This window comes from Pungitius pungitius, chromosome 6 (genome assembly GCF_949316345.1).
Source record: "Pungitius pungitius chromosome 6, fPunPun2.1, whole genome shotgun sequence".
Classification (NCBI taxonomy): domain Eukaryota; kingdom Metazoa; phylum Chordata; class Actinopteri; order Perciformes; family Gasterosteidae; genus Pungitius; species Pungitius pungitius.
In genome coordinates, this window is record NC_084905.1 from 959,867 (window position 1) to 976,630 (window position 16,764).

Below are 16,764 nucleotides of genomic sequence, written 5' to 3' on the forward strand. Positions count from 1 at the left end.
TTTATAACATAGCAATTCACGGCTATTAATAAATATTGTCAAAGAGAGGACATCCAGTCGTAGAAATTTTTTTAATGATATTTTGGATGCACCAGGCTATTAAGTAAGGTGTTCTTGTACTATATAACTCAAAATAAAAATAGATATAATAAAGAGTGGTTGGCGTCACCACACTACGAACATTGCGGATGTGGGCGTGTGTTGTAAACCGGGGTGACAGGTTTGCAGAAAAAACGTTTTTCAGCAAAATGTTTATATTCATATTTCATTCCACATTTTTGGTTATACCTTTACCTTTGTAAATTATTGTACGTTATTGTAGTACCTATTATTGTCATTTTTTTTATTTTTGTCTTTGTGCTGCGGCCTAATGGAATATCATGTTCATGGCGTTTCAGGATATTATGAGCCAAACCTGGCAACCAAATAGCCTACCAGGAAGTTCGGGGTGGCGGGAGTTTCGTTTTATTATCGCATCTTTGAAATTACGCAAGCTTCGCCGACGTTACTCAGGTGCTTGACTTTATCTCTTTCTGGATTAACTTTGATGATGCAGTTTACCTAATTCAATCAATCCCGTTCAGTCAAATCATTTAAACACTCGCGAACTAACGTCATAACGCTTAATTTGTGCGTTTTGTTTACCGCACTTGGTTCGCATTCGACGTTGCTCACAGAAACAACAAGTCCAATCCCGACATGGATAAAATCATCGCACTGTCAGACGGGGACAATACTGCCGAACTCCAGAAGTACCTGTGCACGCTCACAAATGATCAGGTAACGAATGCTCACCTATTTCAACCGGTCCCACCACATTTTTATGTCATTAAATCATTTATGAAACAAAACAAACATGTTCTGCTTTCTAGCTAACCACTGTGATTAACAATGGCGCACTGAAGAGTAAGAAGGTCGGTGCCATGATTAAAGGCATATTCAAAGGTAAGCATAACACAGTGTATGATTTACACATGTCTCTAGTCAGAATCATGTGATAATATATATGTCATATATATAGTATATATATAAATTAATATGAATAAATTACCATCTTTTTCTGCTCTATTTTAGGCTCCGCACCAGATTCCCCCGAAGGGTCAAACCGCAGACTCCTTGTTTATCAGCACTGCATCCCTCTGTGTGAGTCTGGGGATCTTCAGGCTGAGGTGGCAGCTGATATCATTGGACTGCTGATGCTGGAGGTAAGATCTGTTAATAATATTATATATAATAATATATATATATACATATTGATCTGTCCTGTCAAAGGAAAGTCTCAAGTAATTGCATCTATTAAAGCTAAACATTTCTTGCAACTGGCAGGGCTGTGGTTGTACTTGGGTCCAAAAGTGTCTTTGAATGAGAATTTTAAATGCCCAACTGCTCGTTTATAGAGACATTTTACACTTGCCTTTTGCCTTTTTTTTTTTTCCAAGTCATCTGTCTAATTGCCATTTCCCTTTTAATTCTTATCCACAGACTCACACGCTGTCCGGAACATCTCTTGCAAAACTGGCGTCTCTTTTTGTTGAAGCCATTAAGGTGGGGAAAATGGGCAGTGGGAAATCCCTGGAGCTATTTCCTACTGTGCTTACTGCCCTTTCGGCATGTGAAGCCTTGTCCTACGGCAAAGGTGAGTGCAAAATACAAGCGCTGGTAACTTTATCGTTAGACGTTGCATCAGAAAGAAAGCCACGTGGTGCATATTAGAATGTGATGATTTTTGTTGTCTGTTGTGGTTGCTTTTTGTTCCATCGTAATGTTAGGCGAACTCAGTGGTGGAGAATACAAGAAACAGCTGATCAACAGCCTCTGCTCAAGCAGGTGAGCACATCTCCTATTTCAAACTGAAGAGGTATTGAGCCTATACGCGAGGTCCAATCACCTCTCTGGGAGGAAATATTAGAGTCCAAACCATTTCGTATTGATCTTTAACAAATGGTTCTAGTAGTTATAGGAGTGATGGATTTATTTTCATGCAGATGGGACCCGCAATGTGTGATCCACCTGACGACCATGTTCAGGTTAGACCCTTTGACTCTCGAACCACCACATTCTCAGTCTATTCCACCCCCCACAGAGTAATACAACTTTATAATGCTAGTAATGTTTGTGTATGCTGACAGTAGTTTGGTTGGCCACCATCTCAGGGCCTACAACATCATTTTGTTTTTTGTCTATATAATTTTAGGGATGTGCCCTTGTCATCAGAGGAGCTGCAGTTTGTGGTGGAGAAAGTACTGCGGATGTTCACCAAGCTGGATCTGCAGGAAATTCCACCACTGGTTTATCAACTGCTGCTTTTATCTGCAAAAGTTAGTGTGTGTGTGTGATTGTTTTTGTGTGTGTGTGTGTGTGTGTGTGTAAAACCAAACAATAGGTGATCATCTTTCCTGCTTGCATTAATGATCTAAAGGCTTGTTCTGCACCCTTGTCTCATAGGGTTGTAAGAAACAGGTCCTGGATGGGATCATCTGTTATTTTAAGGAAAAAGATGTCTGCCAGGACGAGGAGCAGAAACTTGGAGAGTGAGTGACTCGTACACTGCAAGTGGAACACGCTGTGTTCACACTGAATCTTACTGCATACTTTCCACTGCTGATTGTTTCTTTTCACTGATCCTTTCTTTAGGAGCCTGGATTTAGAGGTTCAGTCCATCCCACTGGACCAGTTGAGGCATGTGGAGGGCACTGCCATCCTCCACATAGTCTTTGCTATACGACTCGACCATGAACTTGGCAGAGAATTCCTTAAAAGCGTTAAGGTTAGTAACATCTCACCTGTAGGTTAGTGAAGTTATTTTTGAAAAATGCATAACTTTTTTTTAATGCCATACATCTTTGATTTGCTATTCCTCAGACATCATACGGGGATCTATGCTCTTTCAGCGTTGCCCTCTTACTCTCGGTGGCACGCATCCAGCGTTATGAAGAGCAGGTGAGAGTTCTATACATTCTTCCTGATACTCATTGGGGTATTTTTTATTATTTTATCTTCTCTGTACATTTATCTTTTGGTTTGGTTAGGTGTTTGACCTTTTGAAAGGGGCGATCATCAAGAGCTTCAAGGATGAGCAACTGCAGCAGGGGTCAAAGTTCCTGCGGGACCTCCTGCCTGGTCACTGCAGTGTGGCTCAGATGATTCTGGACACAGTCAAGAACAGGTCAGAGCTTCAAAACACTTTTTTAACAGAAGAACTTTTTCTTGAATCCTGAATTATAAAAATATGTATTGGATTCACCACTTCATCGTTGACACATGAATTCTATACTTCTGCCTCTGCAGTGTGTTTGGTTGGGATCATGTGACCCAGGGTCTGGTTCAGCTGGGCTTCTTCCTTATGGATGCATTTGGACCCAAACCTGGACCGTTTGGCAAGACCACTGAAGGGACTGTTAGCGTAGCCCGGACCCCTAATCAGCAGGCGTGTAAGCTGGGAGGACAGGTGCTTCTGCAAGGCTTTAAGGTATTTTATTAGATGTCATAGAATAAACATGTCAAATTATCATAATTGACAACATCATTATATTGTTTTCTCACTGAAGGATGTGCATTTCTTCTACAACAGGTGCACGAGCCCATCAGAGGCGAGATACTGGACCAAGTCTTGAATCGATTGGTCACAAAGACGGCCTCGCCTGTCAATAATTACTTGGGTAAGACAACCATTAGATATCGGCCCGAGTATTCTGGTGTACGACAGTGTCTGTCTGGTTAGATTACATTCTGACTTTTCTCGTCTTTGTTTCTGCATCATTAGATCTTTTTTCTGACATTGTGGTTTCTGCTCCCATGATCCTCCTGGAGTCATCTTCTAAGGTGACAGAGACATTTGACCACCTATCATACCTGCCTTTGACCACTGTTCAGGGTCTCCTAAAAGCTATCCAGGTAAATAAACTGACACACACACTCACACTGTATCGGTTGATTTAGTTTGATCATCTTTCTTTGTACTCTTCAGCCTTTGCTCAAGGTCAGTATGTCTTTGAAAGATGCTTTGATTCTAGTTCTCCGCAAGGCCATGTTTTCCAGGTGGGTGAAGCTTCTCTTTGAGTCCGATGAGATTTATCAGTACAATTCAATGCATCATCCTTTGGTAAGCAAATTCAGGCAGTGGCCCACACAAAGATGCCTTCTCACACGCTTCTTTCCTCCATTTTATTCTCCACAAGCCAACTGGATGGCAGGAAGTCTGCAGTGAGCGGCTTCTTGTTGCTGCTAAAGAACTTCAAAGTGTTGGGAAGCTTGGCCTCGAGCCAGTGTAGCCAGGCCGTCTCCTCTAGTCAGGTACAGTTCCAGTGAGCCTCTAGTGAGGACAATGGACAAAACACAGACACCTGGGACAGTACGTGACACCTGGGACAGGACCCGTTTGCACTGCGTGCCTTTAATAACTGTCCGCCTGGAACCCTGAATAGATCCAAGTGGACGTTCACGCGGGCTACAACTCGGCTGCCAACGAAGCGTTCTGTCTGGAGATCCTCAGCAGCCTGCGCCGCTGCCTCGGCCAGCAGGCCGACGTACGCCTCATGCTCTACGAGGTTAGACCTCCGCAATGCTCCGTTGCCACATTCCTGAACCATTTCAGACAGGCTTGAAATGCTGAAGTTGTTTTACTCCACCGCGAGGCAATTGCATGTATACATCTTGTAAAGAAATGTACTAAGAAGGCAAATCCTCAACCGTTTTCAGGGTTTCTATGACGTCCTCCGTCGCAACTCTCAACTTGGGAGCTCCGTCATGCAGACCCTCCTCTCGCAGGTGTGTGTGTGTGTGTAGCGGTTGTAAACCAGTACAACAGCCAGTTTGTCACGTTCTCTATAGGGCGGGGAACTGTATGTCACGTCTTTGTCTTGTCTTTAGCTGAGGCGGTACTACGAGCCTGAACAAGACCTCCTGCCCCCGGTGAAACTGGAGCCGTGCATCACAGCACTCGGAGACCAGGTCTACCTGCAGGAGCCACTGGTACTCTGCCTGTGTTGTAGCACTTTAGTGCCCATTTGTGCTACGTCGATATCTTGCTCTAAATAAGCTTTTGTTCCATTTCAGGCCCACCTGTTGAGCTGCACTGTGCATTGCCTACTGTGGCTGCAGAACATGCGTCAATCAGCCAACGCTGACGAGGAGGAGGAGGAGGAGGAGGAGGATGAAGGAGGGGAGGGATACCAGTGTGAACTACAGGCAGTCCTTGAGAGCATGACAAGACGTATGATCAAGTGTGAACTAGAGGACTTTGAGCTGGTATGCATTTGAGAAAAGTATACAGCTCACATTGCAATAGAACAAAGCAGATTCATGGGTTTCAAAGGTTCGACTCAGTCTTTAACCCCCGAACCCTTCAAAAGGAATAACTCCTACTTTTTCATTTGTTTAGTCACGAGGCCAAGACGTTAAGTTTGTAATTCTCTATTGTATTCTGATTTATATCTGAAAGCAGGGGACAAATAATCACTTCTCCTAAAAATTGCTGAGTATTTTTTTCATGAATTGTTTATTCCTTGAACGGCAGATGATGTTGTTCCACTGAAAGCATCATCTTGAGTCATATAATGTGTGTCTGTGTGTCAGGACAAGTCGGCCGAGTTCTCCACAGCAAACAGTGTTGGGGTTAAAAATAACATCTATGCTGTGCTGGTGATGGGTGTGTATGAGATCCTTATGGAGTACAACTTCATCAAAGCCAACTACAGGTAACAACCCCTTCTCCTTGTACGATTGCGATCCTGTGCACCTTAGCACCGCTGTTAAAGTGATGGTTTGCGTGCCTCTGTGTGTTGCAGTAAGGGCCGCTTTGAGGAGCTCCTGGAGATGTTCAACCGCTACCACAAACTGGCTGAGATCCTGAAGGAGAAATCTGGGAAGGCTCGAGGGCTCTCAAACAAGATTCCTCGTAGTTTACTCTCTTTGGGCTTCATATCAACTCTCCTCACTGTGCTATTCCGGTAAATGTTTTTGGTTGCTATGTTGACCATACAGGCTATAACTGCATTTATAGATCAGATTTAATTAAATAATATATACAGCACACATATTTTATAAATACTCTATTAATCAGGGGAAGCAGTCATTTCATTTTTTGAAAAATAACATCTTTTATAACGCATGAATAAGCCAACTTCATGTGCTAAAATATAAAAATAGCATTTTATTGAATGTGCACTGAATCAGGGGTAGAGTTGGCAACACCAAAACATGAAATAATAGTTTCTAGAATGAAACCCTGCTGGATTGTTTCTTTTGTTTTCTTCTTCAGGGACAGTACTCAGAGCAGAGAGGAGGCTCTCTCAGTGCTTCGCTCAAGTGGAGAGTTTGTGCGCTACGCCGTGAATGTGGCCGTACAGAAGATCCAGCAGCTGGAGGAGACGGGACACACGGATGGACCGGATGGACAGAACACGGACAGAACTTTCCGCTTCCTCTGTGACACGACGAGGTAGAAATAACGCCACCTAAACGACAGCCCCTGGTTGAACCGCGGTTACGTTGTCTTTGACGTTCTTTGACGCACTGCACGATCCAGTGTGCTGTTGTGGCGTTACACCAACGTCCCCAGCGGTGTCGAGGACGCAGGGAAGAAGGAGAAGCGCTCCAGCTTGTCCCTGGTTTGTCTGGAAGGTCTGCTCAGGATCTTCACTGCTTGTCAGCAGCGCTATGCGGACAGGATGGCTCAGCTCCTCTCCTCCATGGGTCAGAAACCCACCTTTCTCGTGAAGTGAAAGCAGTGCGTCTGCACAGCGCACAGGAGGTCACCCCAATTTCTTCTTTCTCACAGAAATCTCTGAGGACGACGCCGAGCCGGACGAAGGCAACGTCACGGAGATGAACTTCTTTTACATCCGACAGTTTCAGGTACACCCACACAGAATGGATTTGGTTTTTCCCTCTACTTATTTCAAAAGGTGGTAAAGAGTCACAACAATCCGTGGTTTGATTAGCAAGCCTCGCATTAAACATTATGTCACAGAATGTTGTTGATTTTCTTTGCCTGTCAACAGAGGGCGCTCTTCACCCAGTTAAGCGGAGGGGAGGAAGAATTTAACAGCAAAGAGGCTCAGCTGCTGGTCAGCATCTTGTGTGTGCTTTCGCGCCAGCTAAAGCCCTCCTCCCAGCAGGTAGCTGTACTCCTAAGTGCACTTCACACAGCACCCTGCGTAGCACCTGTTCCCCTAACACGCACCCCCATCTACAGTTTGTACAGATGATCACTTGGACTGTGAAGATCTGCAAGGAGACCAGTTTTGGTGAGGGACCGTTTACTTATTTGCGTGCATTGTGCAGTACGGAGTGTACTGAGACCGGTTCGTTTCTCTCATTCAGAGGATTCGGCTTTCTCCAAGGGGCTGCTCTCTCTCCTCTTCAACCTGCACGTCCTCTATAAGAGTCCTGTAAGCCTGCTGCTGGAATTGTGCCAAGACATCCACAGTCAACTTGGAGACATTGATGAGGTACACAGAATTGCAGAGTACAAGCAATTAGGCATTATTACAGTGATTCAAAGTGTGGCCAATTAGGTCATCTAAAAGGAGTGATTCTCAACTGGTGGGGCTTTGCATGGGAAAATTAAAATTAGAATTAAAAATAAAAAAAATCACAAAAAAATTCATCCTGTGATTTTATTTTGAAGGGACTTTTTTAATGCAGCGGAGTGTCGTCTTTTTTGCCGGCTCGTGTTTTTAGCAGCGTGTGCCAGGTTGGGTCAAACCATTCTGATATGGGTCATTAGGATAATTAAACATCCGGAATATAAAATTCAGCTTATGAACTTGATTTTGAATAAATTTGAGATGTTGAGAACGTCCCTCGATTTGGGTCGCGGGTCGTCATTTAGGGGTGATGGTGGGTCCCGGAGCCAGACCAGCTGAGACCCACTGCTCTAAAGCATTTATTTATCCTTCTGGTACCTGGGTCAAAATGAGCATGTCATTCTTAGATCTTCTTTCTTTGTGTACGGCCAGAATGTTGAGGTGGAAAAACAGTGTCACTTTGCCATCATCAACATGAAGACTGCACCCGCGGGAGCGGTGAGTGTTGGCTCAACAAGCCGTGACATCGATACCTCAGAATCTGTTTTCCCAGCGAGCTCATCGTGTTTCATCGTTTTGAATCCCTCGCCCCAGCTGCTGGTCCTGTCTCAGGTTGACAGAGTGCTTGATGAAGTGGACTGGCTGATAGCCCGGAAGAAAAGCCAGACGTCCTCTGACAAGTCGGGTTCCGGTAAGACGCCTTTCACGCGGCTGCTAAATTTGAATTAATGGTGAGAGTTAAAAGGCGTTACGTGGTAATTAAAACGTCTGTGACGTCGCGTTCCTGACGTGTAGGCGAGGCCACCCAGACCGCAGGCCAACAGGACCCGATGGAGAAAGCAGTGACGCTGCAGCTCGGGACCCTTTTGACGGCTTTAAACGAGCTGGTCCAGACGGCCCTGCTGCCCGGCCCCTGCACCATCACGCTGCTGAGAGCGCTGAGCCGCACATACACCACCCTCACCACGCTGGTCAAATACGTACGCACTCCTCCCCTCCGCCGTCACCAACTGAAAGGAAAGTTTTATCATCTGGCGTGACGATCATTTTTTTTTTTTTTTAGTACATCCAGGTGTGTGCCAGCCAGCACGCTGCACTGCCAGCACGGTTTGAGAAGCTGGTGAGTCTCGGCTGTCCTTCCGCTCGCTTGGTTCTTCTAAGACTGCTGAAGTCATGCTAAGCATGTTTGGTTTTTCTTTGTGTGCAGGTCAAACTGTCGGGCTCCCACCTAACTCCACAGTGCTACTCCTTCATCACGTATGCACAGGTACAGCACGTTTTCAGCAAACCATTATCTTCTTGCGCTTTTCCACAAGGGACGGTTGATGTTTAAAAAACAAAAACACGTTTACTTTATTAGAATGGAGAATTTGGTGGTGGAGGAGCAGATGACAAGAAGAAAAAGAAAAGAAATGAAGTGAACTCTGCTCCCTCTGTAAGGATTTCCCTCCTATAACAATGTGATTAATGATTTACACATAATGTATTGTATCAATTATGCATACACACACTGAAACACGTGGACCTCAATCAAATCTAAATTCTTAATACATTTTTTTTTTTTCCCCCTCTGGTAAGGCAAAGCTTCTGCGTGAGACTAAAGCCATCCCTAACGTGATCTTCAGTATTGAGCAGTATGAAAAATTCCTCATCACGCTCTCAAAGAAATCAAAGGTTTGGGAGAACTGTGGTACTTGACAGAATACTATGAAGAGGGTTGTACGACACAGCATTGACCACAACGCTCGCACACCTGTCCAGGTGAACCTGATGCAGTACATGAAGCTGAGCACCTCCAGGGATTTCCGCATCAACTCTGCTACTCTGGACGCAGCCCTTCAAGAGCAGGACGCCAGTCAGGAGGTACGTGCAGGGCTTCCGCTGAAGCTCGTCACATGAGTCAATGAAGCAGAATTGTCCTCCGTTCCTCCCCACGTGGGATGTTTTGAATGTCGCCTTTTTTAACACACTCTGCTGGCCGGGATCAATTTGTCAAGTCTCTTCTTTGGATCCCTTCAGACCAACGCGTCACAAGAGGCCGAGGAGACACAAGAACCCCGTCAGAAGAAGAGAAAGCAGTGAGCCCCCCCCCCCCCCCCCGGATCTTGAGCTTCTACTAAACAGCATCCAGGCGGTTGGGTGTTTGAAGCGAACAAAGTACTATCTTCCTTTGTTCAGAGAGCCTTTAGTAGCGTTGAGGATTTGATAAATGTCCAATGCTTCACCTGTGGAAAGTTTGCACAAAGTTTGTTGAACTCTGTTTTCTTACAGTTCAAATGTATTTAGTAATGCATATAATATTACTTAAGATGGCCCTACTTGATCAGTTACTCAACTCACTACGGACCGAGGAGGATCTATGGTTCCCAATACACACAATGCATCTTGAAGACTGTTTGTGCTTTATGTCAATAGCAGTTTTGTTTTAAAGTTTTCTTACTCTATTTATTTCCAGATTTCTTTTTATTATCACATCTTGCATGGAATGTTACTAACAGTGGCAGGTACTGGGAACTGAGTTGTTTATGTTTGATAAGCTACACTATGTAGTTTCAGGTTTCTGGCATGTCACGCACAGCGCTCTCTGTAAGGCTCTTAACAATGTAAAAACTTGGGTTTTGGCCAAATTTCAGATTCATTTTTGTTAACAATACTGTTGAACACAACACAGGAATTCATTTACAAATATTTCTTTGCTACCTGCAAGTATTTATACTCTGCTGTTTATAATATATATATAAAATACAACCCTTCAAACCCCCTGCTGATGATGGCATGCAGAACTTACCGGGTGCTAGGTTGTATCTTCTTTCCAGACCTGTGGGGTTTGAGGGGGTCACACAGTCCATTGTGACCTCCTTCCGCAGACACTGGTCAATGTCAACTGCACTGAAGAAAGCTACTGACTGGGGAAGGTCCTGCAGGCCCAACGCATGGGCAAACACACTCCTGCAGGGGACACAAGCCTTTATTGCCTAATCCATAATCCAAATGCCAACGGGGCACGAATGAAATAGCGAGGCAGACCTCGTAAGCAGGTTGGTGATTTGCAGCGCCAGCGCCGCTCGGTAGCGGTCTTCACTGCGTACGAGGTAGCGCACCTCATCGTGGATGCTGATGCAGAAACGACCATCAACGTCGTGCTCCTCAAAGAGCCACTTCATGGCCACCAGCATCAGATGCAGGTAGTCCACCGCAGAGCTCTGGACCACCCAGTTCACCCTGCTAGTTATAAACTAACAGAATATGGCAAATCGTCGGAACTTAGACCTTATCCTGCTGGGGCTTTTGTTTTCATGGTCATATCTTCTCAATAGAAGGCTGTGCTCACCTCATCCCTGACCGCCGTGGGCTCCAGCGCTCTGCTGATCCTGCAGCCTAGAACTGGAGTGGCCGGCTGGGCAGAGTGAGCAATGGCCTCCAGCTTGTTGAACATGTCTGACTCCGTACCTCCGGCCCACAGGCGCTTGTCAACCACGTCCCACCTCTTCCGCCGCGAGCTATGGGGGGGGGGGGGGGGACGAGGGACGAGATCTAGTGGCGGTCAAAGTGCTTGCCCGAGTCGGCGCGTTTATTTCCTCACTCCCTCCTCACCTCTGTGAAGCCAGCCGGGTGATCCTCCGCAACTCCTGCAGGGTGACGCTCCCATCTTCTTCCGTCTCCACCTCTACACCCAGTTCACTGACCAGCCACTCGCCCTCCTCAGACAGCCGGTATCTGATGAAACACGTGGCACTAGAACTCCACTCTAAATCACCGTTTCAGAAAAAAAAAAAAAAAAAAAAAAAGTAACCCAGAAAATATGGAATCTTAACCTCAAAGCCACAACCAGTGGCCGTACCTGCGCGTGCCCTTGGTCAGCGCGTACATCTGCTTGGCCTTACTGGCAGCTTCGGCCTGATCGAGGCGGTGGTTGAACTGCATCAGCAGCCTCTCGGCAAAGGGTTGTCCCGCGCCATAAATGCGTCCGTAGTTGAAAACCTTGGCGTGCTCTCGGCTGATGCCCACAGTATCGGCGGTGCGGCTGTGCAGGTCCGTGCCCTGACTCTTCTTTCCCTGCAGGGTCATCCAGCCGAACGCCGTGCAGCCTGCACGCCGCAGAGGCACCAGGCGAAACACGGTTAACCTCACATGCTCCTTCGACAACGTTAATGTCACGGCGTCAAAAGGGAAGAACCATACAAGATGCTCACCGTGCATTCCAGCAAAGTGAGCCTCTCCAAGCACGGCGGCAATCCACAGCTCCTGGGAGTCTACATCTGCCCCCACGAGGTGATATCCAGGTGGAACCTGCACCATGGCCTTCAGCTCGCTGCCTACGCGGTCTCGCTATGGACACACACACACACACACAAAAAAAACACTGCGTCAAAAAAGACAGCCACACGTCTCCGAGACTCGCGTTTCTACCCGTCGGCTCTGCTTCTCACCCGTGCATTACTGGCCGTCAGCCACGTCGGCTCCACGGCTCGGCGCGTTACCGTCCCCGCGGTAATGACTTGAGGCAATATGGCACCACACTGGCCCTCTTCGTCAAACTCTTTGTGTCTTCGGGAGACCCGAAAGGTAGTTTAGAAACACAGCGATGGCTTAACCCCCGTCCTGGCTGATGAGTAAGTGAAGGCGTCGGGACAAACCTGCTGACAATACGAGGAAGCTCTCCTTTCCTCAGCCACAGCACCATCTGAGAGCTACGAAGACACAGCCAAGTCCTGCACTCACCATCTTTGTGACAAACGGATGAATTATGAACTATGGCGGGAAACTGAGTAGGTACCTAATACGTTTATGGGCATTCCTCCAGAAGGACACCATTTTGTTGATCTCCAGAGCTCGTGTAGCGTTGGTTCCACCATGTCCAGCCCGGAGAGTACCATCCTCCATCTTGGATAGGAAGTCTTTTGAAAAAGGACTGCCAACATTGTTGTTATTGCCATCCTGAAACACACACACACACACACTCAGTGAGAGCATGAAAGCACTTCACTGAAGTGACAGTATGCCAATGTCAGCAGTCAGGGCGCTGGAAGGTACACAGTGAGACGTCACCTTATGAGGTAATTTGAAAAACCAGCACCCTGGGATATCTACATCATTGTAGGGACCGTTTCCGTGGTGATAATGGCAGCGACTCTCCTCTGGCGCATGATGTGGCTCTAGAGACTGCTGTTAATACAGAATGCAAACCGTATCATGCAGTAATGTTCATTTTCAGCACAATAAAAGGCTTCATTTTAAAGCTGTTCTGTATTAACATGACTATAATCTGAATTAAATGACAATGATTTTACTCGCCATGCTTTTCTTATCCCCATTTTCCATCATTCGGACTCCATTTTCCTCCCTGAGACTTTCCCAGGACCCAAACTCCTCCACCTTGGTGTGGGGTCAAGAAACACACAACATTGTCACGACAAACATTAGCATTGGTCCTAGTCAATGCGTCGAAGTAGCACTGGTTAAACGCCAAAACCACAGCGGCACAATGTAAATCTCGGGATTTAACATTTGAGCCCTTTATTTTATACCGTAAACGTTAGGATGAAAAGTCACGCAGCATCCAGCTACTAGCTGTGGCACCCGTCTGTACAATATATGCACATCGTCTTAGTGACTTTACACTATGGTCATGAGGAACAATCTGAAGTTCATGTTATTACTAAACAGTGGCTTTATGTACAGCATATTCGTGTAAACGCTTCAAGGTGGATCAAGTAGTGAGCGTATGCACCTTTGCCCACAGTGTGCCGTCTGTCCACGTGAGGTCGTCTGAAGGGCTGCAGTCAGGATACTCGGGCTGCACTTTGCTGTTCTGCTCACAGTGCTCTCTGTAAACACGCTCAATAGCTCTGTGGAACGGGACAAACCCTCCTTCAGTAAACCCATCCTATTGCCCTGATGTGATGCGAGCACAGTGCATCACCTACCTGTGAGGGCACACGGGCCCGGTGCTTCCCTCCCCGGGTACCAGGTTGTCCCTGCGTCCAGGAACCAGGTAGCCCCAGCCGTGTTTGTCCGTGTAGTGCAGGGGGAACCCGTCCCACGTCAGACCCATCAGCTTGGGAGTGACTCTCATCTGTAGACTGATGAGGTTGGCGCCAGGTGACCAGCTGTCCTCCTCCGACATCTTCTCACACAGCTTACGATACCACCTGAAGGACACATCGAGGGGGTTAATGGACGGTGGAAAGTGAAAGAATAAGTATTGTATGGCTTAGTGTGGAAGTGATCTCACTTACCCTGGATGTCCAGGCAGATGTTGCCTTCTCTTAGGGAGTCGACTCACGGTTTCCTTCAGCTTCTCCAAAGCCAGCCTGCTTGGGCAAGGACCTGCTATCTCCTCTTCAGCAGGTGGGCCCGGGTCTAAAATCACAACAACTCAAACTTTTATCCCTCTCATCTTTTTCGCATTGTTGTTATAATATGTCACCCACAATATTTCATAATTCTAACATTGTCTTTGTATCTGATCCGATCCGAGCAGGTACCTTCATCAGAGTCTGGGAGAGGAGTAGCAACTTTAGTTTCGCCTGTTTTCTTGGAGTTTTTCTTCTTGCTGGCTGCTTCTTTTTTCAGCTTAAACTCCTGCACATCCCACTCAAGATCCCAGAGCCAGGGGTCGTCTTTGTATCTTAAGAAAATAAGAACATAGAACCCAGGCCAGTGATGTACAATATTATACAAAGCACTTGGAATTATGGAGCTACAGATTATTCATGGGTCTATAATCCTTTTCATTCATCACACGTAGAGCCGTGATTAAATAATGAGCTTAAGTCATAAACATGGTGATGAACATGGGGTCTCATCACCTGTCATCCTGCAGCAGCTGGCAGGCATCGTCCGCGAGACTCATCAGAGACTTCTTCATCTCTCTCTGGAGCTCTTCGTAAATGTCCTGAGAATCTTCCAGGTAACGCCTCCAATTTTGATTGACAGGAAGGTAGCTCACACCCATCTCCAGCATTCCTGCAAACGTCACTGGATGAGGGCACCTTATTAAAGATAAACGTGACGGGAGTCATTATGCAGCATTGTGTGCAATGCGATGTCATTTTGACTAGACAAGTAATGGATTTAAAAGGAAACGGGATCAACTGACCTCTCCATGAAGAGTGGAAGCTGTTCAGTGAAGACTTGATGTGTGGCTTCGACATCCATGGCACAATACTGCATTAACTCCTGAAGGGGTCAGCAAAGCCACATGCATGTGTCAGAACTTCATGATGAGTGAAAGTCATTTAGGGTACTTTGATATAACATATATTTTTTACATTTGGCCTATTAGAAGAGACAATTTGACACAACATTTGCCGTGAACATCTAACCTGGAAGTTGTTCCTGACGTCCTTCATGCTGCCCTTCACAAACGTCTCTCTGGCCTCTTTCTTCAGTGGCGGCCCTCCCACGTACAGAGCATGTACATCAACCAGGTTATTAATGCTGCTAATGTTGACCCAGTCCCAGGAACCAACCTGCACACATAAACATCAGGTTGAGTATTTTTGCTGCTGAAAAAGAGGAGAAAAAAAGCCAAAAAGATCCTGACACTTTCAAAAAAAAGAAAAAAAAAAAGTGCAGTGACATTACCACAAATACTGCATGTTTTAGCTGAAATGTGGTGGACACCAACCATTGGACCCTCTCTTTTCTGTCCAGCTTTCCTAATGTGGTCCTTGACCTCCTGAAGACCCCTCCTTTTGCCCATCTTGTTGGCCATCCACAGTGTGCGCTGGAATCCGGTCAGTCCAGAGATGGCCATGTGAAGGCTCATTGTGTCCATGAAGCGAACCTTAGAACCCTTTACAGAAGGAAGCCATTTTTCACATGAACGTTTATGTCAAACACAGACAGGTATGTTGCTCCATGTGATTCATACAAGGATCATAAAGTCATACAATAAAGATACCTTTAGAAAGAACAAAAAGAGACAGTGCTAGAAAGCTGTTAAAAAAAGAAATTAGAAACCCAGCCTCTGAAAACTGACCTTCAGCAAGTATTGCTCCTTAATGAAAGAGCGGTCAAAACTGACATTATGGCCAACGATGAGCCTCTCCTTCCACTGACCCCCTGGCGGGCGAGAAGAGTTGATAGGTGTCTCTAAGGGGATGAGGTCAGCCAGGGTCAGCTGGTTGGACCAGGAGTACCTCTCTTCTATTAGGCGCTTACTGCACCAGGAGTACCTGGAATTGAAGAAATAAAAATATCACGCAACTATTGACCTATATAAACACGTATCCACTAGAAAACGTTTTCTTTGTATACAAACTCCTGCTGTTACACAACGCAACTCACCCACCACACAACACGGTGAGGCTAACCAGTCCTGCATGTTTAACTCTCTTTATATTCCTTGCTTGCTTATTTCTCACCAGTTAGTGGGAGACACGGCCACAGCCAACGTGGGACATCGTCCCTCTGCCACGCACACCTCCACATCAAACACCAGCGCCTGCTCCTCGGGGAAGTCGACCTTGTGACTCTGCCCGTCGGGCCCGTAGCGCGTCCACCCGACCTCCCAGCTCCATTGGCGCGGCATGGGAGGGAGGTGGGCCAGCTGCAGCCTGGTGGCAGCCTCCAGGTAGGGGAGACTCTGCTTCTGGGCCAGGATACGAAAGTGCTCGTCGATATTTTGTCCATACATCTGGGGCAGCTTCAGCTCCACTTCGGGCAAAAGGGAAATCTCCTTCCCCCACAGCTGATGTTTCTGCAGGTGCCGAATGCTGCGCTCCACGTCATCCTCTACGTACTCCGGTTGCAGCCCTCGAAATATCTGCTCGTGGAGGTTCCTCGACAGCATCTGAATTTGAAGGGGGTTCAGGCGGGTCTCCGTAGAGCCCTGGCCTTGAATCGAGTCGTGCATGGTGGAATAGAGCGAGCGTGGACACCTCCATTGTATAGAGGTGAGAGTCCTCCGCAGAGGACAGTGCAACACGCGCAGCATCACCTCATGGGGACTTCACACTAGAGCTGGAAGACATTGAGATTAATATATTGATACCGTGATACAGTTTGTCTTTGACAAAACTAAACGAGAGGCACAAAACGGCATTAGATACACATATTATAGAAACTATTGACATATTATTAATTTAATCTAGCAACTAGATATAATGTAGATACAGATAATGCAATGTGTTTGGCCAGTGCAATATTGTTCAATGGAGGAAATCTTGTTCAAAGAGCAGTGTCAGATATTTCTGCCCAGATGAGGTTAACTTGGTCTAAATCCCCG

The 16,764-nt window shown here is 46.4% G+C and overlaps 2 protein-coding genes across 3 annotated transcripts; one reads left to right on the plus strand and one right to left on the minus strand.

The window, feature by feature from the left end:
* The first annotated feature begins 379 nt into the window (after window positions 1–379).
* fanci (FA complementation group I) lies at window positions 380–9,679 on the plus strand. 2 transcript variants are annotated; one of them, XM_062562987.1, is made up of 38 exons: window positions 380–513; window positions 678–780; window positions 873–945; window positions 1,075–1,205; window positions 1,483–1,636; window positions 1,770–1,827; window positions 1,986–2,027; window positions 2,195–2,318; window positions 2,446–2,531; window positions 2,635–2,767; window positions 2,863–2,940; window positions 3,030–3,166; window positions 3,289–3,469; window positions 3,572–3,659; window positions 3,764–3,894; window positions 3,968–4,038; window positions 4,179–4,293; window positions 4,425–4,547; window positions 4,699–4,767; window positions 4,870–4,971; window positions 5,056–5,247; window positions 5,575–5,696; window positions 5,787–5,948; window positions 6,260–6,439; window positions 6,527–6,693; window positions 6,779–6,855; window positions 7,002–7,118; window positions 7,196–7,247; window positions 7,324–7,451; window positions 7,962–8,027; window positions 8,124–8,220; window positions 8,325–8,509; window positions 8,593–8,649; window positions 8,737–8,796; window positions 8,890–8,964; window positions 9,108–9,203; window positions 9,291–9,392; window positions 9,549–9,679. In XM_062562987.1, the coding sequence occupies exons 2-38, from the start codon at window positions 700–702 to the stop codon at window positions 9,609–9,611; spliced, it is 3,975 nt and encodes a 1,324-aa protein (XP_062418971.1). In that variant the 5' UTR covers window positions 380–513; window positions 678–699; the 3' UTR covers window positions 9,612–9,679. The 2 variants fall into 2 exon arrangements, with proteins under 2 accessions (XP_062418971.1, XP_037308033.2); XM_037452136.2 differs by having other exon boundaries at window positions 386–780.
* On the minus strand, window positions 9,617–16,486 carry polg (polymerase (DNA directed), gamma). Its single transcript, XM_037452137.2, has 22 exons — window positions 15,902–16,486; window positions 15,517–15,712; window positions 15,163–15,330; window positions 14,858–15,004; window positions 14,632–14,711; window positions 14,342–14,524; window positions 14,018–14,160; window positions 13,769–13,892; window positions 13,457–13,681; window positions 13,261–13,378; window positions 12,825–12,905; window positions 12,579–12,695; window positions 12,307–12,467; window positions 12,167–12,220; window positions 11,960–12,077; window positions 11,723–11,858; window positions 11,371–11,617; window positions 11,124–11,246; window positions 10,861–11,029; window positions 10,557–10,765; window positions 10,318–10,478; window positions 9,617–9,754 (listed from the first exon to the last, which is right to left on the minus strand). Exons 1-22 carry the CDS (start codon window positions 16,471–16,473, stop codon window positions 9,690–9,692), a joined length of 3,597 nt encoding a protein of 1,198 aa, XP_037308034.2. The 5' UTR covers window positions 16,474–16,486; the 3' UTR covers window positions 9,617–9,689.
* Between the last annotated feature and the right edge of the window lie 278 nt (window positions 16,487–16,764).

Bases quoted from the DNA above. Each gene is read 5' to 3' on its own strand.
- polg (XM_037452137.2), bottom strand. From the start codon at position 16,473: ATGCTGCGCGTGTTGCACTGTCCTCTGCGGAGGACTCTCACCTCTATA. The intron at 10,766-10,860 runs GTGAGCACAGCC...ATATTCTGTTAG, and splicing joins CCACGGCGGTCAGGGATGAG to TTTATAACTAGCAGGGTGAA. The intron at 9,755-10,317 runs GTAAGTTCTGCA...AACTTTCCACAG, and splicing joins AAGATACAACCTAGCACCCG to GTGAAGCATTGGACATTTAT.
- fanci (XM_062562987.1), top strand. From the start codon at position 700: ATGGATAAAATCATCGCACTGTCAGACGGGGACAATACTGCCGAACTC. The intron at 4,972-5,055 runs GTACTCTGCCTG...GTTCCATTTCAG, and splicing joins TCTACCTGCAGGAGCCACTG to GCCCACCTGTTGAGCTGCAC. The intron at 8,510-8,592 runs GTACGCACTCCT...TTTTTTTTTTAG, and splicing joins TCACCACGCTGGTCAAATAC to TACATCCAGGTGTGTGCCAG.